The sequence below is a fragment of the Echeneis naucrates genome, chromosome 19 (genome assembly GCF_900963305.1).
Source record: "Echeneis naucrates chromosome 19, fEcheNa1.1, whole genome shotgun sequence".
Taxonomy (NCBI): domain Eukaryota; kingdom Metazoa; phylum Chordata; class Actinopteri; order Carangiformes; family Echeneidae; genus Echeneis; species Echeneis naucrates.
Genome location: NC_042529.1, coordinates 1,358,100 through 1,382,233, shown reverse-complemented (window position 1 = coordinate 1,382,233; position 24,134 = coordinate 1,358,100). Strand labels below are relative to the sequence as shown.

Sequence of the window (24,134 nt, the reverse complement as noted above, 5' to 3'; positions counted from 1 at the left end):
CCAGTCCTGCAGCCTGATCCATCCCGTTGCTGTTCCTCTGGAGATCAGCAGAGGGAAACGTTGCTCGCCCTTTTTCCTCGTCTCCCCCCTCAGACAATAAAAACAAGCCCACACAGACGGCAGCATCTCCGCCTTCCATCCGAGCCCATGTCTGAGGACTGATCCGGACCTGACCGTGTACCGGGGGGACCCAATCCGGACCGACGGCCTTCCGGTGGGGACTGGAGATGTAGCTGCCATCATGCCGGCCGACTGCGTCTCCCGTTTGCTGCTGTTCGCGTCCGTGTGCGCCGTCTGGGAGGCCAAATCGGTGCCGGATCCGGGAGCAGTCGGTAAGCTCGGCACGGCGGGATGCAGCACAATGAGCAGATGGGAGTGGTTCGTTTTACCGTCGATCTGCAGCGCTGCTGCCACAGCAGGCTGCGGGAAAGAGATGTTGGCTTTTCTGTCTGTCTGCCGGTTTAGATTGTGCGGGTCCATAAATGTGAGGTGGTCTCACACGGAGGGCCACGGCGGGGCTCGGTGCTCCGGGCTCGGTGCTCCGGGCTCGGTGCTCCGGGCCCGATAACGTCAGTTCTGGCCTTTCGTGTTCTTTCTTCTTGTTGCTCTGCACATCGATGACACCGGACGGCCCGAGGTCCTGCTGATGTGTCAGTCACAGACACGATGGCCTCCTGTGAAATAACAAAGCTCCTTTAAAACCACCCCTTTCATTGGTGCTGTGCATTTTGAAGGACATTGTGTAATTGCATTGCATTCTGCTTCAAGCTGTTTTGAGATGCATGGATGGCTGCAGACTGTGTGGAGTGTAACTCAGTATTTAGCTACTTTACACTTCAATATTGCACTGAATGTGGTGCATGTGGTAAATGTACACGATCAGTAACAGATACTGAAATTTAAAATGGCTGTAGGTTGTATTTGAACGCTGCAGTTAAACATAATCAGCTCTAAAATGTGACAAATAGAGACAATATTAAATATTCACAGTCTGGATTGAACAGGATTTCTACCCCTGAATGCATCATTGCATCCTTTATTATGTTGTTTTGTGACAGTAGTTCCATATTACCTTCGACATGTAGGGGATTCTTCTTCCCTCAGTGGTTTTACAGCTCATACTTAAGATTTCTCTGTCTTTTTTGGCCATTTGAGTCCATTTTAGTTTCACTCTCAATAGCTTTAGCTCTCTTGTGCTCGATCGATTAAATTTAATTGAAATCCGAGGTGTGTTTTTTGGCAGCATCCATGTTGGCATCTTTCCTGATCCGTAACAATGTGCAAGCAGCAGAGTTTAGGAGAGGAAGTGGTGTTTTTAGAGGTGGAACAAACCGTTAATTAATTAGTTGATTGGAGCGTTTAGTGTGAAGCCAAAATTTGACTTCACTCTCTGAATCCAGACTGTGAGCATTTCTCTTTGAGTCTCTTTGAGACTTTGCAGTGTTAATGTAGAACCTAGAGCTGATTTATAATCAGAGCACATGGAGGTCTACCTTTAGGCTGGATGGGCCTTTTGAAGAAAATGTCAGAACAGCTTAATTACTAAAATCAATCAATCATTGTTTTGCTCTTGACTTTGACAAACACAATGAGAATCTAAATTTAAAGGAGCTCTCTGAGTTTCAGGAGGGGTTGATTGGACTGAACCTCAGCTGGAGGACTGAAAGGGAGTGAAAACTTCCCAGACTCTCAATGTGACACTGTGACACTCTGTGTTTCTGCCAATGGAGCTGCTTCAGGCCTCAGTGTTTAAAGTGCGGAGCCCAGACTGGGAAAACCCTCTCCACACACACAAGAGAGTCTTTATTGAACCAACTGTGCTAACGGCTGACAGCATTTACATACGCAGACACACACACACACACACATTCTGCTTATTATCTGAATGCAGCCATTAGTGCTGTTGCTGTAAAGTTATGCTTCGAGGGCTGCTGGGTTTTAGAGGACGACAACTCACAGCGACAAAGTACAACAATCCAGCTTTTGGAGAGTCAGCACGTATCCATGGAAACATCCCCAGCATGACCCACATCCACGCCGTCCAAGAAGCAAGATGAGAAACTAAAAATTCTGGGGCTGAAAACATGGCAAGATGAAGGGCAGGAAAAAGCTTCGCAAGGGATTTGTGACGGGTGTGTTGTCATCATCCTCTTCTGCTGGAAATGAGTGATCTGCTGAAATCAACAGGAAGTTGGTCACATATTTTATCAACATAGTCAGCAGCTGGAGCAGCAGAGCTCGTGACACAGACCGCACTCTTACAACAAAGAGCAACACACTCATATTTTGATCCTGTGAACTCAGGAAGTGTGAGTCAGGCTCCTTCAATCCAGTCTCTGAGAGTAAACATCCAGAAACCAGAGGTCAAAGAAAAAGATAAGATGTGCCTCATAAGTGCAGAACCTGTTTGAGATTCATCGTGTTTTTAAGTTTCCCCTCTGGATCACCGCAGCCGCTGCCTTTACAGCTGGAACCCAGAGCTGCTGAAGGCTTATTCGGCTCATTTCGATGATGTCACTTTGCCAAAATGGGACCAAGCCGTCACACAGATGATCCAGAGGTAATGTAAGCGGATCATGATAAACCTACTGGAGGGTCAGTGACATGACCAGGTACCACAAACTGGATGAAACAAATCTCTCTGTCTAATCCGTCTGTTAACAGATAATTAAACCAGCCAATTATTTATAAAAACCTCAACATATCAAGTTCATATCAGTAAAACCAGACAAATTTAGACAAACAGAGCAGATGGAAGAAATCGGGCTGTCCGGCTTTTCAGGAGTTGTCCAGCACACAATTGAACCGCTCCAGCCCGACGACCTCGCTGCTTGGCTGCTTCCTGAAAATGCAAAAGAAGGAAGAAAAAAAACGGTCATCACCTTTATTCTCCTCCAAAGTTAACACAAAAAGGGCAGCACCAAATTTACAGTTTTCCTCTGGTTTGCATCATTGTGGATTTAATGTTCAGGGATTTTGGACCTTTGATTCGATAATTATGGAAATAATTTATAATTTGTAATCATCTCTCCACATGGTGCACTCACTAGAAAGTTATATTTGACCTTTTTGCAGATTTAAAAACAGGGAAAAGCAGTAAATCCTGCTCTGTTTGACAGACTCAAATGATAGTTCAGATTTTATTTAATGCGTTTGATTCGTGTAAAAACCCCCTTTTTCTTTATTTCCTGGCAGAGGTAAAAGTCCAAATAAAAGTCCAGGTGTTTGACAACAGCGACCTGTCGCCGCTGGCGGACGCTCAGGTTCAAGTCCACGGGAATAAAACCGTCTTAGCGTCCAGCAGTGCCGGCAGCGACGGCATCCTGAGGGTCAGCTTCCTGTACCGCGTGGGAACAAGGGTCATCATCACAGCCTCCAAACGAGACTACGTCACCAACTCTGTGCCCTGGACGTCCAGCCGCATCCCCTGTAAGTCAGCCAGCGAGGAAAGCCACTTTATGAGGCATGAAGTAAATTCTCCACTCGATTGATTCTGTTGCTCTTTAAATTCCTAAAAGCTGATTTAGCTGCTTTTTTTTTATTGTGTGGAATAACAACACCATGTCAGTTAACCAGAACAGATAGTTCTTAGGGTTGGTGCTATTAATCAGTCTTTGATTTTACTTTCTCAGCGTTGTTATTGCAGCTGGAGATCTGCAGAGCTAATATGAACTATTCTTTCATATTTTAGTGTATGCATCAGTCAGCCTGTACCTCCTGGTTCAGAGGCCAGGGACTCTCATTCTGTACGATGACGTCCTCCAGGTGCTGTCTGGGTCACCAGGTAACAAAAATAAACCAAATTCCTCTTTTCTTTTAAAACCAGGATAACCCTGGGGGACCTCCAGCTGCTGCTCACTCATCCTTCCATGATGAAACTTGTGAAAATTATGGCATATTTTTAGTTCTGGGAGTCGAGTTGAACGCTTCAGCAGTTTTTCTTTCATAGTGTCTTAAATAATTCTGTCAGAGCGAAGACAAATCACTGCCCCCTTCCTCTCTGCTGCGCCTCCTCAGGCCTGCCTCTATTTCACCGCTTCACATTTAGATGAGCTGCGCTTGGACTTTATGATAGTTTTATTTTCATCACAGCGGCCTCTTCGTAACTCAATCCACATTTTAAAAGATGTCATGGCATGATAACTGGTTTTGATCCTTAAGGAAGTTCTTATGCCAGTACTACAGAGTACTACAGTTTACAGCAACACTACGACAACAAACTATAGCAAGTGTCCAAAATGTCCAAAAACTGACTTACTTAAGTAAATAAGTAAATATTGTGCATCAAGATATGAATTTGAATGTCTGTGTGTCAGATAAGCTGTCCGCAGGGTTTGCAGACTGGGAGTACTGTGGTTTTTCTTTTTCAGGAACTCGTAACCAGCCGCTGGTGCAGCTCCAGAGGAAATCCCTCCAGCTGCCTTCCAACTCCAACTACACCGCGCTGTCCGCCACCATGACCACAGCCAGGAGTCAGTATGAAATTGGTGGTTTTCCATTTCTTCTGGGCCAAGAGACCAACAGCTCAGGTTGGAATAATATTTTAAACATGAGTGAATGAGTGAGATTCAACAAGCTCCATTTTTACAGTTGACCTCAACCAACACCAACTGTGGGCCACAACATATCAGAGTCAGTGTCAGGCCTCCATGATGATCTTGTGGCTGGATGAGAGCAAATCCCTACAGCCAGGTCCGGTCGAAGTGATCTGCACTTCCACATTAACCAAACTCAGATAGAATTTACACTTACGGGTGTGAAACATGAATAGATTATCACAGATCACAGCTGGATGTTGAAGGTGATCATACATTTTTAATACACTTTTTTTAATCCTAAATTCTGTTTAGTATATTTATAAATCTCCCCACATGCAGATATGAGATGAAAACATTTCAGAATTATAACATGAACACACCCAGATGTGTAACAGATGTGCTGAAGCTGACATCAGCGACTTCTCCTGCTCAGGTGCAGAAACCGGGTGGACGGACTTGACAGCCTTGGCGGTGGTCAGCATTCAGCTCTTTGACAAAGACGGCATGACAGTCCAGGTCTCGGACCCGATCCATATCTCGGTGCCGCTGCCGTCCGACACTCGCAACAGGATGGCCACAAGTGTTCCCACTTGGCTGTATCAGCCAAAGACGGGTGAGGAAGACGCAGAAATACTCTCTGCTAATTAACGGGCTGATTGTTTTAGTTTTCATTCACATTGTATTTCATCAGTTCTTTATGTGTTTTCTGTGTAATTCCTGAAGCTGTCAGATTTAATGATCATCCTCCATGTTCCTCCAGGACTCTGGGTCAGGAACGGGACGGGCTACATTAAAAAAGACGGCACACAGTTTGTCTGGAACATCGTGGTTCCTCAGATGGGATACTGGTTGGCCGCCTTCCCTTCGTCCTCAGGTGCTGTAGCTCATCTCACCCTCTGTTCTCCTGTTTGGGCTGCTCTTGATCTCCACTGTTGAGCCAGCAGATGTCCCTGTACGTCTCCTGGGCAGATAAAGGAAACATTCTTTGTTCTTGAGTGAAATATTCTTGTTACTGAAGTCCAGGTCCAAAAGATGGTGTTGATGTTGATCCAGAGAAGCATTTCATTCGGTCTTCTTCTCATAAAGCTGCCGTGATGAAAGCATGAAATATAAGCAGGATTTTCTTGCATTAAGTTGAAGCAATAAAATTCAAATAACTTTCCTATCCCTTCAACCTTCAACCTTCACCTCAACGATACCATGGCTATGAAAAACATTCTTTTTGTGCTTCTTAGTACAATTCTGGATGATGTCAGGATGACACCAGCCAACATTAACTGACCTGATGGGGCCGGTTACATGAAAATTGAACAAATGATTCATGCAGCGTCAGAGGTTTTGTCTCTGGACACATTAAATCTGAAATATTCATTTTTCAGAATGGCTCTTAGGTGTTTGCATAAATTTTCTTTCAGGATTGGGTCTGTCTCATCCGGGCTTGAGGGACATCACCACCTACCACACCCTGTTCCTGCTCTCCATCTTGGCCTCGCTGGCCCTGCTGGTGCTCATCCTGCTCTGCGTGCTGCTCTACTACTGCAGGTGTGGGGAGCGTAGGCGCAGGTCTCTGGGTCTAGGTTTCTATTCATAGCAAAAATGACAGAAGCAATTTTGGTGGTGAATGCGAGTTTAATTTTAGACTGTTATAAGAATAGCCTTCTTGTAGAACTTGACAAATAAAAGGTGTTTTCATTTTATTCCTGACCATCGGCCTCTTTCCTTTCTAGGAGGAAGTGTTTGAAACCTCGTAGACAGCAAGGCAAACCCCACACCTCTGGTCTGAACGGTGCAAAGAGAGACCAGGGTACGTCCACATCACGCCTGAATCTGATCTGTGGGGGTCATGTTGAGTCTGGTCCTTCGAATGATAAATCTGACCTGTCGCCATCTCGAGACTACCAGAGTTCAAGGGAGGACTTAACCAAACACGTTCCAGCTCACATGCTGCGACACGCAAAGGGAAAAAGTGCTTCAGGTTCCCAACGAGGGGAGAGCTTCCCCATGAAGGTGACGCGAGCCACAGAGACCAACAACTTGGACAACCCTTTGCTGCATGAAGACTACAACCGAAGCTACAGCCCCATGGAGGGTAAAGAGTCTGAGTATCACCGACACCACAACGCCAACGACAATCGCGGGTACTCATCTGATCCGCCGTCTCCGCCTCGTTTCCAAGGCTACGTACCAAGCCAGTCCGACAAACCTCCAGAATATTCAGCAGCAGCAGCGGACAGCCTCGCCAGACCGACCTCCCTCAACACCCAGCCGGGTCAAATCATCTTCTGCAGCTCCATCGACCAGATGAAGGAGAACATGTACCGGAGTATGGTGCCCACCCTGGTCATTCCAGCCCACTATATGCGCCTTCCCTCTGAGTTTTCTGGGAAAGATGGAAAGGACCAGAAAGAGCAAGACAAAGACGGAGCACCGATGGGAGGAGGCCAGCAACACCATCACCACCACTCTCAGAAACCAGGCCAACAGCAGCAGCAGCAGCAGCAGCAAGGCGGATCCCAAGGTGACGACTCAGAGGAGCCGAGCTGGGCCTCTGACTCTTCCGGTGGACCCGTGACCATCCCCGTGCTCTTCAACGACTCCACCATGGCTCAGATGAACGGAGAACTGCAAGCGCTGACCGAGAAGAAGCTCCTGGAGCTGGGAGTCAAGCAGCACCCAAGGGCCTGGTTCATCTCCCTGGATGGACGAGCTAACGCCCATGTCCGCCACTCCTACATAGATGTCGGGAATGACCTCAGTGGCGGTGGCGGGGGTGGTGGATTCGGAGTTGGTTCCAGCAGCACTCCCCGAGACATCAACCTTGAACCCCCTCTGGAGGCTCAAGAACGAAAATCTGCAGTGAGCCGAAAGGGAAAAGATGACCGCTGGGGCACAGGAGGACGGAAGGGCCACAGCGTCAGCGGGAAGAGTTACTCCAAACTGGCCTACCCCGACCACAGTGAGCCCAGCAGCAGCGAGGGACGCCCGGTCTCACCCGAGGAGAACTCCCTCACCCCTCTTCTGGACGAAGGTCCATCCTCCCGAGGATCCACCATCCCCAGGAGAGGACGCAGTCGTGTGAACAGCAGCCGCAGCAGCAACAGCGAAAACCGCCGCGACTCGATGACCAGCCCCGAGGACGATCCCGATGACAAAGACGAGAACAAGAAGAGCCCGTGGCAGAAGATCGAAGACAGGCCTCTGATGGTCTTCCACCCAAGGAAGTGAGCTGTTCGAACTTACTAAACACTGGACCTTTAAAAATCTTTTCAACGGGGAATCTTTCCGCTTCAAACATGGAAGAAGAGTGACATTGTCACCGAGAGAAATCACAACAAGCACAACCATGCTTCACTGGTCCATTTTCAGGTTGTTGTTTGACCTTTGTGTTTCTGGTGAGGTGCTTATGCACTTTCCGATTCCTCTCATAGTCTCGCTGTCTTTTAATCCCACTGATATGATCTAACGCAGACTGGGGTCCGTCCAGTTTATCCTGAATCCTGCCACCCATCACGTCACTGAACCATCATCTGAGCCATTGCATACACTGACTGTGGAAATAGCCATTTTATAGAGCAAAATAGAAGAATAAAGCACTTACTAATAATTTTAGAGTTGATTGACTGATAATCAAGTATTTGGCAGTCAATGAAATTTTTATGGGATCATTTGGGGATTAAGATGAATTAAATTTCCGTCCCTGGACTTGTTCTACACAAAGGCTCACATTGATTGGTAGAAGTTGTGCGCCTCCTCCATCCTAAACTGTAACCAGATTAATTTTCTTTGATGGAAACAAACTCCCTAAACCCTGAATCTGTGGGGAACCCATCAACTGTATTGATTTTACTTCTTTCTTAAGCCCCTGTGAATGGATAAGGCAAAATCATACAGTCCATCGCGGCTTTTTGCTCCTTCAGGGATGTACTTGATTTCCTCTTCCTGCTGTACTGTGTTCATGTGTTGTAATTACTTATTCAAATAATAATGATTTGAGCTGTTGAGCATCATCTTCAAGTCTCTCCATCATCGTGACCCTTCCTGCCATCAATTTATCGCAGTGATCTACTGTACTATTCTGCCAAAATTGCGCATTTCTGCCTTTTCTCCTGTTGTTGAGATATAGAGATTTTTTTTTCTTTTTAGGGACTTCTATGCGATTTCTGTTGTGTAAATAGATTCCCACACATTCGAAAGACAGTTTGATATAGAAAGGTTGCATGCATATGAATGTATGAAAAAACAAAAGGCACCAAAAGCCCCCCACAGTTCTTTGGGCTCTTGCGTAGACAACCCCCCAAAATCGACAAAAAACGCGATCGCAGCAAAAACATCATGTTACTTGAAGACTTAATTATTTGATATTCTGCTGAGGTCTACAGGGGGTGTTTGTAGACGGGGCCTGTACCACTTTTCTCCTGTAAGTGCCTTCTTTCACATAGGATCGAGTGATAGGCATGCAGGTCCCTTCTTCAGATGCAGTTAGTCGTCATCTAAACGAAGCCTTTGAGATTGGCAGGCACTGATAAGCACACTGCATTGTGGTAACAGCAACACGCGTCACTCTGGGGAGCATGCCTGCCAAAAAACAACTTTTCTTGCGGCTATTACATCCTTGGATATCTTAATTTCTTATATCTATCCTCTTTTTCACCAAACTTGTAAATGGTAAACTATATGAGATTTTATGTCTATACAGTATGATGTGCATGTAACATGTAGAATAGGGTGTTTTTAATGAAACCTTTTTTGAAATGATAAGGGTGTTGGCACTAAATGATGACGCACTGGCGTATTGAATTGTTTTGCCAAATTATATGAAGATAGCTGATATATCTTTTTTTTTCTTCCCCCCCGTTAATCCAGTTCTATCAAAAATTCACTTCCGGTCATAAATGTTTACAACAATAACATACTGACCAACACGCTCCCGCTGTTACAAGCATCATCACTGCCGGCGAAGCTTCAACTACTGTGAATTACTTACATCATAGCAGATTTGTAAAAGCTCACAAAGTTTGAAACACTTTAAAAGGTTCATGTTTCTTTTGCTCTGTTGCAGATTAGTCGATTGGTTATGAAGTGAAAATCTTGAAAGCTATATAAAAGTTGCTCTGACTTCCTGCTCCTTTTCACCACTTGCTTGCTGTTCATAAGCCTGTGTCAGTAGCCTAAAGTGCAAACTGAAAATGTGATGTTAAGTCCCGAGTCCGAAGAGCCATGAAACGATTCCTACTGAACTGTCGTGTCCACTGCTGTAAATGTACACTTTCTTTGGACCAGATAAGGAATTCCTATGAGTTGTGCAATTGTGGCTTTCCTTACTTGTTTTTAGTTTTAAACAGCGGTTGGTGTGTTTCTCAGTAGATTTTGTGAACTTGTGTTTGGACAGTTTCAGAGAGCTGACTTTACACCAGACATTAACCCCCTAGGAGACACTTTTAACCTGCTTTGCTGGACTTTTTTTTTTTTTTTTTTTTTTTTTTGTTTTGGAGGTCAGGAGGTTTGAGCTGTAGGTCTTCATCCTGTGCCCTAAATTATTTGCTTCATAAACCTGGTCAGTTGTTTGTAAACTGTAAATTGATTCTTTCTGTACATGAGACAAAATAGAAATAAATTTGTTCCCACAGTCTGTCAGATGATATGATTTTATTTGGAATATACAAAAACATACAGTTGGTGTGTTTGAATCCATCACATTAATTCCAAACCCTATATTCTAGATGCTTTTATAATTATATCATCTTAGCTCCTTAAAAAATAATCTAATTCAGAGAGTTTAACAAATCACTCAAACCAAATGACATTTTGTTGTAATTTATAAATAAATAAAATAAAAAAAACCCTCATATAAATAAAGTAAAAACAAAATCTGGAAGAGATAAAGTGAGTTCGTCGTTTTTAGATGGGTGTTCTAATAAACTGACTGCCACAGACAGACAGTTTTTCCACAGTTAGATGCATTTCTGCTGTTTTTAATCTTTAAACTACCCGAATATTTTTACACCTTTGCAGTTCCGTATTTAAACTTTATTTTTTCCACTTCCGCTCTGAGGGCGGTGACGTCACGGTCACATGAGGATGAGTGTGTCATGTGATTCGAGTTAAAAGAGAAAAAGCATCGTCGGTCACTTCTGGATTTTAGTCAGCCGACTTGAGGACCGACGGTCCGAGCTTCAGACTCTGGAACGATCAGGTGGGACAAAATAAACCAACTTTTTTAGTTAAAAAAACGGCAGTTAATCGTTAATTCAAACCGGTCGGTTTTACCGTTAGCCGCCTAGCATGCTAAGCTAACTTGGCTTGTTTTTCTTTTGTCGACATCACTGCGTTGTCTCTGACTTTGGCATGCTTTTATAATATTAAGTGTTTCTTTTTATAGATGAAAGTTTAGACTCTCACCACAGTGTTGTTGACTGAATGTATCGTTGTTTGTGTTTGTTTTTAGGAGTAATGAGGTGCAGCGTTTAGCCTCAATAGCAACTGAACTCCGAATCCAAATCCAGTCATCTGAGAAAAATGGTAAAGTCACCAAATACAGTTAAATGCCTACTGTGATTCAGTCAAAATGCACTTTGCGTGGACATAACTTGAGTATTTTCTTTTTATGCTTCTTAATTAGTCGCCTCCGTTTGTCAGAAGTAGATATTGTATGTTTCATCTGAAGTTTGTTATTTTACAGGAAAAGTTTGTCACATTAAAACTTGATGATGATTATGATGCTCCCTCGTGGTTAATTGACCTGAGAGTATGCAAGCACAGTGCAATTGGATCTGTCAATTAAAAATTATAGTAAAATTTATACAGTTTTACCTGAATATTGCAATAACTCATCAAAATCAAAAATGAGAGCTAAGTCTGGAACATTAAAACTGAATTATCCTTCATCATTCATCTCATGACCCCTCAGACTGATCATGCCACTATTTTGAAGGAAAAACTGCACACCAGGCATTTATAGTTGACTCGTCTTGCTTCACTTCAGCAGCAACAGCAGTAAAATGCTGCTGAGTCAGTGTGAACAAACAGGAGTCACCCGTAATAACACACTTAGCGGTCACATGAGCTCCAGTCACTTCACTGTCAAACCAACAATTTTACCAAATAATTTTATCTACCGATGCTTCTCCTTTCATAAGTACAGAACAATCTCCTGCTCTCTGTGCGAACATTGATTCAGAGGAGTGCTTCAAAACAGGACCGACACAGATAAGGATGTGAAAAGCACCTTTGACTAAAACAATATGTGTCTTTGCATATTTTAGCTACTGCTACATGGTGATTATAACTTTTAGATTTTTGCTGCTTTGCAGCAGTTCAGAAGGCCAGAAAGATTTAAAGTACTTTTTTTTGTGTTCTGGGACTTGTATGCATCCTAAATCAGTTCATAAATATGGCTCTTTAAATTAGTTTTAACGTGTGCAGTAGTGGGAAAGATAAGCTGATTTATGTATTGCATGTCATAATTGTGTACAGTTGTATCTGTACACGCATCCTCAGGCAATCATTTAAGGCATTTAAGTTTTACCAGTTTTTATTATAAAATGCAGTCAACTCGCTACATTTCAGGATAAAACACAGCATTTGACTGGGCAGTATCTAACATTTAGAAATATAAATAACACAATGATTGTGTGCATCAGCACAGTGGAGTTGAATAATCAGTGTTCTAATGCCAGTGAAAGTGTTGCTTTAGTCTCTTTTTATAAATGATCTGACCTCAACGAGAAGCCCTGTTTTAAATAAAGGATGTCAAAAGGCTGTCAAACATTTCATGGAAAGCTGTTTAAATACATTTTCATGCCAATGTTGATCCCAAATAATTGAATGCTATCGATGGGGAAAATTTCAGGCGACAGCATAAGAGCTAAATATAAAAGGACATGAACTTTACAGGAACGATCTGTTTGAGTGTAGAAATCCAGTTTATGGGTTTGAATGCTGATTGAGCTGCTGAGCTCGGTTTCTCACAACCAGACAAACAAACTGTGACCAAAGATTGATCCGGGTTTAGATTTATTTATTTTTGTGTGTGTTTGTTGTCAGGCTTCATTTCTTCACAGTCTATTTCCCTCCTCTTTGTGTTCAGGCTCTGCAGATGTGGATCTGGTTGGCCCTGCTGGGCCTCAGTGCGGCATTGGTCTGTCCTGATGGAGGAATGTGCGAGGACAACAACACTTGCTGCAAGAACACAGCGGGGGGCTACGGATGCTGCCCTTTACCACACGTGAGTTAACGCACAGTCGAGTTTCCACAAACTGTTGGATTTGAACCTGCTACCAATTTAAACAGTGGCGAGCAAAACACCAAGTCTTTTATGAAAATAGAGGCAGGAAAATAATTCAGGAAAAGTAATCCAATAAATAAAAGTATCAGATTTTAATGAAAATACAAAGATGGAGCCCAGCTGTTTTCTTAAAACAAGCTGCTTTCATTTCAAAAACCTTTTACATATTCAAGAAGTAGAATTTTGGGATTTTGACGTATTTTTGTTAAAGTTGAAATGTTAAAGGAATTGTGACTATTTACTCGTTCATCCAATAATCGATTAGTTAGCTCTGCTAAAAGTCAGAGCTCTAATCGGGACATAAATACTAATCGATTCCTGGCACTCAGGGCAAGTTGAGACAAGCTGCGATGCTTCATCTTGAGTTTCACCGTCGTGCTGCTTTAGTTTTCTCTCTCGTCTGATGATTCAGAAACAAATAGACTCCGGCCTGCCTTTTTAAGGAGGACTCATCAGAATTTCTGATGTTTGAGCAGCTCATATTTCATCAGCTCTTCTATCATAGCTAAAATATAACCTGGGAATTTTTATATCTTTTATTTATTAATTTATTTTGCATAGTGTTTGAACTCTGCATCTCATTTCGAATGCATCTGTAGGCTGAGTGCTGCTCAGACCACCTCCACTGCTGCTATGAAGGCACCCTGTGTGATCTGGTTCATGAGAAATGTGTTAATAAGACCGTTTCCCTCCCCTGGATGACACGTCTTCCAACCAAAGAGGCCTTTCTCCTTCCTCAGGTAATTCTAACAAAGGCCTTTGTCAAGTCCAACACGTGTGTGTGTTTTTTTTTTTTTTTTCATATCTCTCCTGAGCTCATTAGGACATTTATGGAGCCGTAGGAGAGGCAGCAGTGCAGAAACTCTGTAGTTTCAGGATAACACATTTGATACATTTACACCCTCAGATCTGCAGCGTTGGCACCTTTTCTGTTTTAGCTCTCTGTGGGCTTACGACTCGTTTCAGTTCTTCACTTTTGATGTTCAGCACAATAAGTACACACCAAGACTCTCTCCCTGCACGCTGGTGTTCATTTGATTGATGGTAAACTAAGAAAGGACAGCATAATGAATGAATGTGTTTCTCCATTGACATTTATTACATTCATTTGTAATCCTGCCACTGGCTTGTTTCTGGGAGCTTTTTGACTCCTGTCATTGATATTCATGGCCTGTCATGTTGTGATGGCTGCAGCTCCGTCAGAGAGTGAAGGCAGTCGTTTGTCCGGACAAGGAGTCCGAGTGTCCGGATGGCACCACCTGCTGCCAGCTTCCTGACAGCTCCTGGGCCTGCTGTCCATTAGCCAAGGTGATGCACACCTCAAACCACAGGCTGCACACAAACGCCAAGCACTTTACACCCAGAAACATATTACATGTTCCATCAGTCAGCTCCACTAAACATGAGGCTGTTTGTGGAAAGAAGAAACATCCACTTCTGGATTCAGGACATCAGTGTTAAATTGGCTGCATCCAAATATCATCTGAGAAGTATGTAGATAAATCAAACCTGGTTTAAAAGAAGCAAGAAAAAGAAAGTCTATTTGTAAGTGCATTTGCTCCCGATGGTGTAGAAAAGAGATTTATTGGTTCATTCCAGCTTTTGTTTGCATCATTTGGTGATCAAATTATGGAACAATTAAGGTTTATAGCCAAATTGTAGTTATTTGATCCTGTTGAAATCAAATTCATGTGTTTTACTAAAATTCGGTTTATATGTTGATGTATGTAAAAAGGAAAACATTCAGTTTTGATTGTTCGGGATCCTCTCCTGCTGTTCCACCATTGGACTGCAGGAAACGGCATCCTGAGTTGAAGAGTTTTACTGACCATCACACATGACTCTGCTCTCTCTGCAGGCAGTGTGCTGTGAGGATAAGCGCCACTGTTGCCCGGAGGGAACAAAGTGTGATCTTGTTCACTCAAAGTGTGTCTCTGCCTTGCTGCAGTCCTTCCCCATGCTGGACAAGTTTCCTGCCAGAAAGAGGAAGAATAATGCAGGTGGGAAATTCATCATATGGACCGTTAGACAAGTCGACCAAGGGTGAAGATAATAACAGATTTCATTAGCATCAGTCTTTTGCTCTGTAATGGTTGATTTTATTCGACATGTTGACACTGAACTAATAATGAATACATCTCTTTCAGACGTCTTTCTCGGCCCTCAGTTCCATTTTCCCCTGATGAAGAAGATCCCTGCTCTACCCAACAACAGTGAGCCATCCTGACATCAATCTGCCTGTTTCTAGTTGTGTGCTGATGATACTTGTTATTGATTAATTAATATGTTCTTCTGCTGTCTTTGTGTGTCTGCAGCCCCCTCTGGTGGTTCGTTGATGTGTCCTGATGGGAAAAGCAGCTGTCCTGATAGAACAACTTGTTGTCTGGGACACAACAAAGGCTACTACTGCTGCCCTGCCCCAAATGTATGTAGAACTCTGGTGCAGAAAACAAGAATTGAAAGTTATCCTTGATTATTAATGTGCATGATTGAATTCAAAACGTTTACTCATGAGGAAATTTTTAACCAAAACAAGTTGATTTAGGAAGAAAATAAGTCTTTAATATTATTTCACTGTCAATATCAGACTTGTAAGGAGTTCATGTTATTTTCAACTTGCACAATATTGTCTTTCATAGAAAAATTTAATTTCAACTATATTCAACCACAACTCCTTGATGAAGAGCGAGCCGAAAAACAACGAGCAGAGTGATGTCTTATTGCAGGAACAGATATGAACTGTTTGATACTTTTATCGTTTTCAGGCCGTATGCTGCAGTGATAATGTCCACTGTTGCCCTGGTAACACAACATGTGACATGGAGCGTGAGGTCTGCAAACCTAATAACATCCATTTGCCGCTGCTGAAGAAGTTCCCTGCTGCAGTCAACGATGGTAAGTCACCAAAACTCTGCTTTGTCTAAAGTTCTATGTTGATGATACTGTACTAATAAACATTTTATTTGTTGTGTCTTTAGCACCCTCTGGTGGTTCAGTGAAGTGTCCTGATGGGAAAAGCAGCTGTCCTGATGGGTCAACTTGTTGTCCTGCACAACGCGGTGGTTACTACTGCTGCCCTGCCCCAGATGTATGCAGGACTGGAGCTAATTCTTGATTATTCACCTGCACAGTTTAGATAATTATTTATCAGCAAGGAGTTTGAATTCAACCAGTGAGAGCAGAGTGATGGCTTATTGCAGGAACAGATATGAACTGTGTGTTTGATACTTCTATCGTTTTCAGGCCGTATGCTGCAGTGATAATGTCCACTGTTGCCCTGGTAACACGACATGTGACATGGAGCATGAGGTCTGCAAACATAATAACATCCATTTGCCGCTGCTGAAGAAGTTCCCTGCTGCAGTCAACGATGGTAAGTCACCAAAACTCTGCTTTGTGTCTAAAGTTCTATGTTGATGATACTGTACTTTTAACAAACATCTTTGTGTCTTTAGCGCCCTCTGGTGGTTCATTGATGTGTCCTGATGGGAAAAGCAGCTGTCCTGATAGAACAACTTGTTGTCTGGGACACAACAAAGGCTACTACTGCTGCCCTGCCCCAAATGTATGTAGAACTCTGGTGCAGAAAACAAGAATTGAAAGTTATCCTTGATTATTAATGTGCATGATTGAATTCAAAACGTTTACTCATGAGGAAATTTTTAACCAAACCAAAACAAGTTGATTTAGGAAGAAAATAAGTCTTTAATATTATTTCACTGTCAATATCAGACTTGTAAGGAGTTCATGTTATTTTCAACTTGCACAATATTGTCTTTCATAGAAAAATTTAATTTCAACTATATTCAACCACAACTCCTTGATGAAGAGCGAGCCGAAAAACAACGAGCAGAGTGATGTCTTATTGCAGGAACAGATATGAACTGTTTGATACTTTTATCGTTTTCAGGCCGTATGCTGCAGTGATAATGTCCACTGTTGCCCTGGTAACACAACATGTGACATGGAGCGTGAGGTCTGCAAACCTAATAACATCCATTTGCCGCTGCTGAAGAAGTTCCCTGCTGCAGTCAACGATGGTAAGTCACCAAAACTCTGCTTTGTCTAAAGTTCTATGTTGATGATATTGTACTTTTAACAAACATCTTTGTGTCTTTAGCGCCCTCTGGTGGTTCATTGATGTGTCCTGATGGGAAAAGCAGCTGTCCTGATAGAACAACTTGTTGTCTGGGACACAACAAAGGCTACTACTGCTGCCCTGCCCCAATTGTACGTAGAACTCTGGTGCAGAAAACAAGAATTGAAACTATTTGATTATCCAACATTTAATTAAAATTAAGGTCCTGTATGTTTGGCCACAACTTGCCTCATAATGACCAAGTACACAACAAGTTGACGAGTGATGTCTTATTGCAGGAACAGATATGAACTGTTTGATACTTTTATCGTTTTCAGGCCGTATGCTGCAGTGATAATGTCCACTGTTGCCCTGGTAACACAACATGTGACATGGAGCGTGAGGTCTGCAAACCTAATAACATCCATTTGCCGCTGCTGAAGAAGTTCCCTGCTGCAGTCAACGATGGTAAGTCACCAAAACTCTGCTTTGTCTAAAGTTCTATGTTGATGATACTGTACTAATAAACATTTTATTTGTTGTGTCTTTAGCGCCCTCTGGTGGTTCAGTGAAGTGTCCTGATGGGAAAAGCAGCTGTCCTGATGGGTCAACTTGTTGTCCTGCACAACGCGGTGGTTACTACTGCTGCCCTGCCCCAGATGTATGCAGGACTGGAGCTAATTCTTGATTATTCACCTGCACAGTTTAGATAATTATTTATCGGCAAGGAGTTTGAATTCAACCAGTGAGAGCAGAGTGATGGCTTATTGCAGGAACAGATATGAACTGTGTGTTTGATACTTTTATCGTTTTCAGGCCGTATGCTGCAGTGATAATGTCCACTGTTGCCCCAGTAACACGACATGTGACATGGAGCATGAGGTCTGCAAACATAATAACATCCATTTGCCGCTGCTGAAGAAGTTCCCTGCTGCAGTCAACGATGGTAAGTCACCAAAACTCTGCTTTGTGACTAAAGTTCTATGTTGATGATACTGTACTTTTAACAAACATCTTTGTGTGTCTGCAGCCCCCTCTGGTGGTTCGTTGATGTGTCCTGATGGGAAAAGCAGCTGTCCTGATAGAACAACTTGTTGTCTGGGACACAACAAAGGCTACTACTGCTGCCCTGCCCCAAATGTATGTAGAACTCTGGTGCAGAAAACAAGAATTGAAAGTTATCCTTGATTATTAATGTGCATGATTGAATTCAAAACGTTTACTCATGAGGAAATTTTTAACCAAAACAAGTTGATTTAGGAAGAAAATAAGTCTTTAATATTATTTCACTGTCAATATCAGACTTGTAAGGAGTTCATGTTATTTTCAACTTGCACAATATTGTCTTTCATAGAAAAATTTAATTTCAACTATATTCAACCACAACTCCTTGATGAAGAGCGAGCCGAAAAACAACGAGCAGAGTGATGTCTTATTGCAGGAACAGATATGAACTGTTTGATACTTTAATCGTTTTCAGGCCGTATGCTGCAGTGATAATGTCCACTGTTGCCCTGGTAACACAACATGTGACATGGAGCGTGAGGTCTGCAAACCTAATAACATCCATTTGCCGCTGCTGAAGAAGTTCCCTGCTGCAGTCAACGATGGTAAGTCACCAAAACTCTGCTTTGTCTAAAGTTCTATGTTGATGATACTGTACTAATAAACATTTTATTTGTTGTGTCTTTAGCGCCCTCTGGTGGTTCAGTGAAGTGTCCTGATGGGAAAAGCAGCTGTCCTGATGGGTCAACTTGTTGTCCTGCACAACGCGGTGGTTACTACTGCTGCCCTGCCCCAGATGTATGCAGGACTGGAGCTAATTCTTGATTATTCACCTGCACAGTTTAGATAATTATTTATCGGCAAGGAGTTTGAATTCAACCAGTGAGAGCAGAGTGATGGCTTATTGCAGGAATAGATATGAACTGTGTGTTTGATACTTTTATCGTTTTCAGGCCGTATGCTGCAGTGATAATGTCCACTGTTGCCCTGGTAACACGACATGTGACATGGAGCATGAGGTCTGCAAACATAATAACATCCATTTGCCGCTGCTGAAGAAGTTCCCTGCTGCAGTCAACGATGGTAAGTCACCAAAACTCTGCTTTGTGACTAAAGTTCTATGTTGATGATACTGTACTTTTAACAAACATCTTTGTGTGTCTGCAGCCCCCTCTGGTGGTTCGTTGATGTGTCCTGATGGGAAAAGCAGCTGTCCTGATAGAACAACTTGTTGTCTGGGACACAACAAAGGCTACTACTGCTGCCCTGCCCCAAATGTATGTAGAACTCTGGTGCAGAAAACAAGAATTGAAAGTTATCCTTGATTATTAATGTGCATGATTGAATTCAAAACATTTACTCACGAGGAAATTTTTAACCAAACCAAAACAAGTTGATTTAGGAAGAAAATAAGTCTTTAATATTATTTCACTGTCAATATCAGACTTGTAAGGAGTTCATGTTATTTTCAACTTGCACAATATTGTCTTTCATAGAAAAATTTAATTTCAACTATATTCAACCACAACTCCTTGATGAAGAGCGAGCCGAAAAACAACGAGCAGAGTGATGTCTTATTGCAGGAACAGATATGAACTGTTTGATACTTTAATCGTTTTCAGGCCGTATGCTGCAGTGATAATGTCCACTGTTGCCCTGGTAACACAACATGTGACATGGAGCGTGAGGTCTGCAAACCTAATAACATCCATTTGCCGCTGCTGAAGAAGTTCCCTGCTGCAGTCAACGATGGTAAGTCACCAAAACTCTGCTTTGTCTAAAGTTCTATGTTGATGATACTGTACTAATAAACATTTTATTTGTTGTGTCTTTAGCGCCCTCTGGTGGTTCAGTGAAGTGTCCTGATGGGAAAAGCAGCTGTGTGTTTGCACACGGAGTCCACATGGTGGCTCAGAAGATCGTTAACACTGCGACAGAGCTGCTGACGGCACAGAGCCAAGGTGTGACTGGTGAGTGAGACTGGAGCAGTTTGGACATCTTGGATTTTTATCTTTTTATTTTTTTTTATTATTATTTTTTTTTTTTTAGGCGAAGGTGGAGCTGGCCTGCTCTGTACTCCATCCAATCACAGCGTAGCCACACCCCCTCATCTATTTTCCCTCTAAATGGAGCATCATTTAAAAAACGAACATCATGTTGTATTTCAGATTGAGACCATAAACTCATCAGAGAGAAGGAAGGACATTTTCCCATAGACTTCAATATATTCTGACTTCTGTCTTTCAGTTGGTGCCGTTTCCTGTAATGACTCTGTGGCCTGCGCTGATGGAAACACTTGCTGTAAATCCCCTCGGGGAGAATGGGCCTGCTGTCCCCTGCCTCAGGTGACCACTGCCAGAAATATTTTCATCTGTACCCAGATGAACTGTAAAACATCCTAACTGCTGTTCTCTTCCAATGAAAGAAAATGTCATAATGGTGAATTATGTCCGTCTCCTCCAGGCCGTGTGCTGTGATGACCTCCTCCACTGCTGTCCTCAAGGGACGGTCTGTAATCTGACGACCCAGACCTGCGACCACCCGTCAGGTTTTTCATCTTCTGTCCCCTGGATGGAGAAACGCCTCGCTCTCACCTCTGACGTCCAGGATGAGAAATGTGACAAGGAGACGATGTGTCCCGGGGGGACGACCTGCTGTAAGAAGGACTCGGGACAATGGGCCTGCTGTCCCTTACCTCAGGTCAGTCTCTGCCTCTTCTTCTGACTTCTTTTCTTTTTCTCCTCCCTCCTTTTTGTCTCCTTCCCAAGTCATCGTTGTCCTCTCAGTCTTACTCTTTTGTTTTCTTTCTTCTCACCACGTCTCACTAAAAACCCTCCGATCACAGAATGTGAGCTGACAGTACAAACTGACATTCAGATTCTTCAGCTTCATTTGTTTTTTCCATTCATTTTGTTGAAGACTGTTGTGTTTATAACACAACAGGGACAACGTTTCATATCTTGAATGTTCTGATGAGTGAATAAGTCAGTATTTGTCGTCATGTCTCCATGGTGACTACGTGCATTAACAAACTGAGGCTGCTGATTTCAGTTTCGACTGCTGTGGAATGTGTGGACATCAGATTAATGGGACGTTTTCCTGTCGTGTCGATCCTCTGACTGCTTCTCCAATAACAGAAGCTGCAGTCGTATTTATAGTTGTCGTCATCCATCAAATGACAAAGAGGGCATAAACATGTTGTCAGGAACAAATCTGATGGCCTTCATATCATTTAATGATCCCCTGGACTCCTGTGTTTATAAAAACACTTTTTGCGCCATAAATAAATGAAGCAGCAACCAAAACGACAGTCTGAGAGACAGCAGGGACATTTTTCAAGAAAATGAATTATTAGATTATTTGACAGTAAAAAAACAGCAACATGTGCAAACACACAGACGGTGTCAGAACAGTTGTTTAGGTGAAAGGAGTCTCAGTGTTGCGTTGTTTTATTTGTTCTGTTGGATGTCGTGCTCCGTAAACGCCCTAACGGGTCTCTTCAGGCCGTGTGCTGCAGCGACCACGAGCACTGCTGCCCCAAAGGATACCGCTGTAACGTGGCCGAGCAGACCTGCAACAGGCCGGGCGGCCTGAGCGAGCCCTGGCGCCGGAAGATCCCGGCCCTGCAGAAGGAGTCCGTCAGGAACATGTGTGACGCCCAGACCAGCTGCCCCAGAGACACCACCTGCTGCTTCATCGACAGCACCCGCAAATGGGGCTGCTGCCCTCTGCCCGAGGTAAGGGTGGAGTTTGTCACAGCCTCACACTGACTGGAAACTGGTGACGATCAGCTGATGAGTGTTTGCCGCTGCTCCCTCAGGCCGTCTGCTGTGAAGATGGAAACCACTGCTGCCCCAGCGGACACACCTGTGAGCCTCACCGCTCCTCCTGCTCCAGGGGCCTCCACGTCATCCCCTGGGTCGCCAAGGTCAGCGCTCTGACCGAGCCGGCCGCCGTGACAGACGTAAAATGTGATGACAAAAGCAGCTGCGCCTCCGGAACAACGTGCTGTAAGCTGCCGACGGGGGAGTGGGGCTGCTGCCCGCTCGTCAAGGTCCGAACGCCACGAAACAAACCCAGAAGTCTGAAGAACCTCAAAGCGTTTCAAAGCATTACTGTGATTCTTCCTCTCGTCCTCAGGCGGTCTGCTGCGCTGACCACGAGCACTGCTGTCCTCAGGGCTACACCTGCAACATGCAGACAGGGACGTGTGAGAAGAAGCAGTGGGACGCACTCGTCCATGCCGTCCCTCAGACCAAGGTGGTACAGCCCGAGCCCAGAGACGACGGGGACGTACCATGTGACGCAGCAGAGGAGTTTCGCTGCTCCAAACAGGAGACGTGCTGCAGGAAGTCGGCGACAGAGTGGACCTGCTGCCCCTCGCCGAGGGTACGACCCCCACTCAGCAGCTCAGCCCGTTATTAACTGAGAAACCACATCAGTGTAGCCGGCCTGATTGTGTTTGTGTTTTCTGCCCCGACAGGCGACCTGCTGCTCCGACTCGAAGCACTGCTGCCCTGAAGGATACTCCTGTGACCTGCAGGCTGGAGGCTGCTCCCTGCAGACCCAGCTGACCTGGGACTCTCTGCTGCGGGACAGAAAGACAGACTTTGTCCCCCGTGGACTTTAATCTCACTGATGTGAACAGATCCTACAGCTCGTGTTGTCTGATGGCACGAGCCCATTATTCCAAACTTCCTGTTTTGTCTGTTGGTCCGTGGATGTTTGTTTTGATGGTAGGTGAGGAGGACAGGAAGTAGACGGCCCGCTCTGATCATCTCTAATTAAGACGTTATACTGAAGCAGAAGCACTTTGGTGAACAAGGCCAGACTCAAACTTTCATCTTTTGCACTACATTGATTATTTTCACGTCCTGAAATCAATTAACACTGAAGATGAAGCGAAGAATAGAGTAAGCCAACAGCTTTAGCAGCTATGCTGTCCTGGAAAGTTCTGGACCTTAAATCAAAACATTTTATCAAACTGTCTGGACTATCTGGGTTCTGCAGCATGGCTCAGGTTTGTGGAGAACAGAATTAGACCTTAATGGAATTTGCCCAGTGCTGGTGCTGAGAATTGAATGTACTTTCTGCCTTATTCTGGGTACGATTTACTGAAATCGCTGCACAGTGTTAGTTTTTATTTTTTTTGCCTCTTTATATCAGCCCTTATTGAGGAAGAACCACTTCTTTGCTTCCAGACTGATTTTAATTCAGTTTCAAAGCTGAATTTGATGTCTGCTTCATTGTTTCTTGTGATTTTAAGTCCTGACATGGAGAAACAGGAATTTGCTGGTCAGTAGGTTAGAATAAGTTTCTTTATAGTTTACATCCTAATGACACAAGGGGACGAATTCTGTTTGGGCTCCTTCAACGGGGAACTGAAAACAGTCCAGACTTCGGCTTTTTAACAACACACGGGGGCCTCGTTTCCAACCAGGAGACGGAAAATCCAAGTTAAATGTTATTCTCCCTCCTCACCTTTATAGTTTTATTATTGTTCTCTTACTGAAATGGCTCTGACACACTTTCCTGACTGTGAAGCTGCCAGAGTTGAGAGAGAAGAAGCGATGGAATGGTCGGAATTATCAGTCAAGACATTAAACCTCCTGATTTATTAGAAGAACTCTTTTTGATCATTTTTGGGGAAACTCTTCTGAACTCCGCTCTTCGAGGTTGTGAAAATGTTTCTGGTTTTCTGTCAGAGGTTCTGGACGGACCGACAGGTCACCATTTCAAACATCAAGCCGTCACTCTTTTCTTTTTTTTTTTCTTTAAACATATCTTGGTTTAAATGTGTTTTATTTTCCAGATGTACATTTTTGCTGCCTTTAAAAAAAAAAAAAAAAAAAAAAAAAAAAAACTTGGCAGCGGATTCTTTGTGGGGTGTGGGGGGGGTCAAAGACCCGAGCCTGAAATAAAGTTTGTGAAAATGGCAGTTTGGTTGATGTTGACATTGAATTCAGTGAGGTCATCTTTGAAGCCCACTCACGTCCTCCTCTGCCCTTTTCCCTCCATATCCTCTTACCCCCCCACCTCCTCAGGAGGAAGGTGTTATGGCGACCAAAGTAAATACAGGACAGTCAGTTGTCCCAGTGTTAAGGCCAGCAGTGGCAGGCTGGAGTATCTGCCCCCTGGTGGCGAAAACAGACACTGAGGCTCCAGTTTCTGCCCCGGTGGAGGTAAGAACAATGGAGTCTGACTCACAAGACAGTCAGCTCTGAATCTC

General features: G+C 43.7%; 2 protein-coding genes across 12 annotated transcripts; both read left to right on the top strand.

The window, feature by feature from the left end:
- Positions 1-113: 113 nt before the first annotated feature.
- Positions 114-10,164, top strand: fam171a2b (family with sequence similarity 171 member A2b). 2 transcript variants are annotated; one of them, XM_029528479.1, is made up of 8 exons: positions 114-332; positions 3,196-3,429; positions 3,692-3,784; positions 4,371-4,529; positions 4,972-5,151; positions 5,299-5,412; positions 5,954-6,080; positions 6,266-10,164. In XM_029528479.1, exons 1-8 carry the CDS (start codon positions 242-244, stop codon positions 7,761-7,763), a joined length of 2,496 nt encoding a protein of 831 aa, XP_029384339.1. In that variant the 5' UTR covers positions 114-241; the 3' UTR covers positions 7,764-10,164. The 2 variants fall into 2 exon arrangements, with proteins under 2 accessions (XP_029384339.1, XP_029384338.1); XM_029528478.1 differs by having other exon boundaries at positions 5,954-6,101.
- Positions 10,165-10,601: 437 nt separating this feature from the next.
- On the top strand, positions 10,602-23,768 carry LOC115060197 (progranulin-like). Of its 10 annotated transcripts, none has more exons than XM_029528056.1 (30): positions 10,602-10,731; positions 10,984-11,057; positions 12,625-12,762; positions 13,422-13,562; positions 14,017-14,130; positions 14,681-14,822; positions 14,970-15,035; positions 15,138-15,247; positions 15,588-15,717; positions 15,801-15,910; positions 16,066-16,195; positions 16,278-16,387; positions 16,733-16,862; positions 16,943-17,052; positions 17,239-17,368; positions 17,452-17,561; positions 17,717-17,846; positions 17,931-18,040; positions 18,381-18,510; positions 18,594-18,703; positions 18,859-18,988; positions 19,073-19,182; positions 19,528-19,657; positions 19,741-19,866; positions 20,153-20,250; positions 20,369-20,605; positions 21,409-21,642; positions 21,726-21,959; positions 22,046-22,294; positions 22,389-23,768. In XM_029528056.1, exons 2-30 carry the CDS (start codon positions 11,055-11,057, stop codon positions 22,533-22,535), a joined length of 3,849 nt encoding a protein of 1,282 aa, XP_029383916.1. In that variant the 5' UTR covers positions 10,602-10,731; positions 10,984-11,054; the 3' UTR covers positions 22,536-23,768. The 10 variants fall into 10 exon arrangements, with proteins under 10 accessions (XP_029383916.1, XP_029383915.1, XP_029383917.1 ...); XM_029528055.1 differs by having other exon boundaries at positions 19,741-19,875; XM_029528057.1 differs by lacking the exons at positions 15,801-15,910; positions 16,066-16,195 and having other exon boundaries at positions 19,741-19,875.
- The last annotated feature ends 366 nt before the right edge of the window (positions 23,769-24,134 follow it).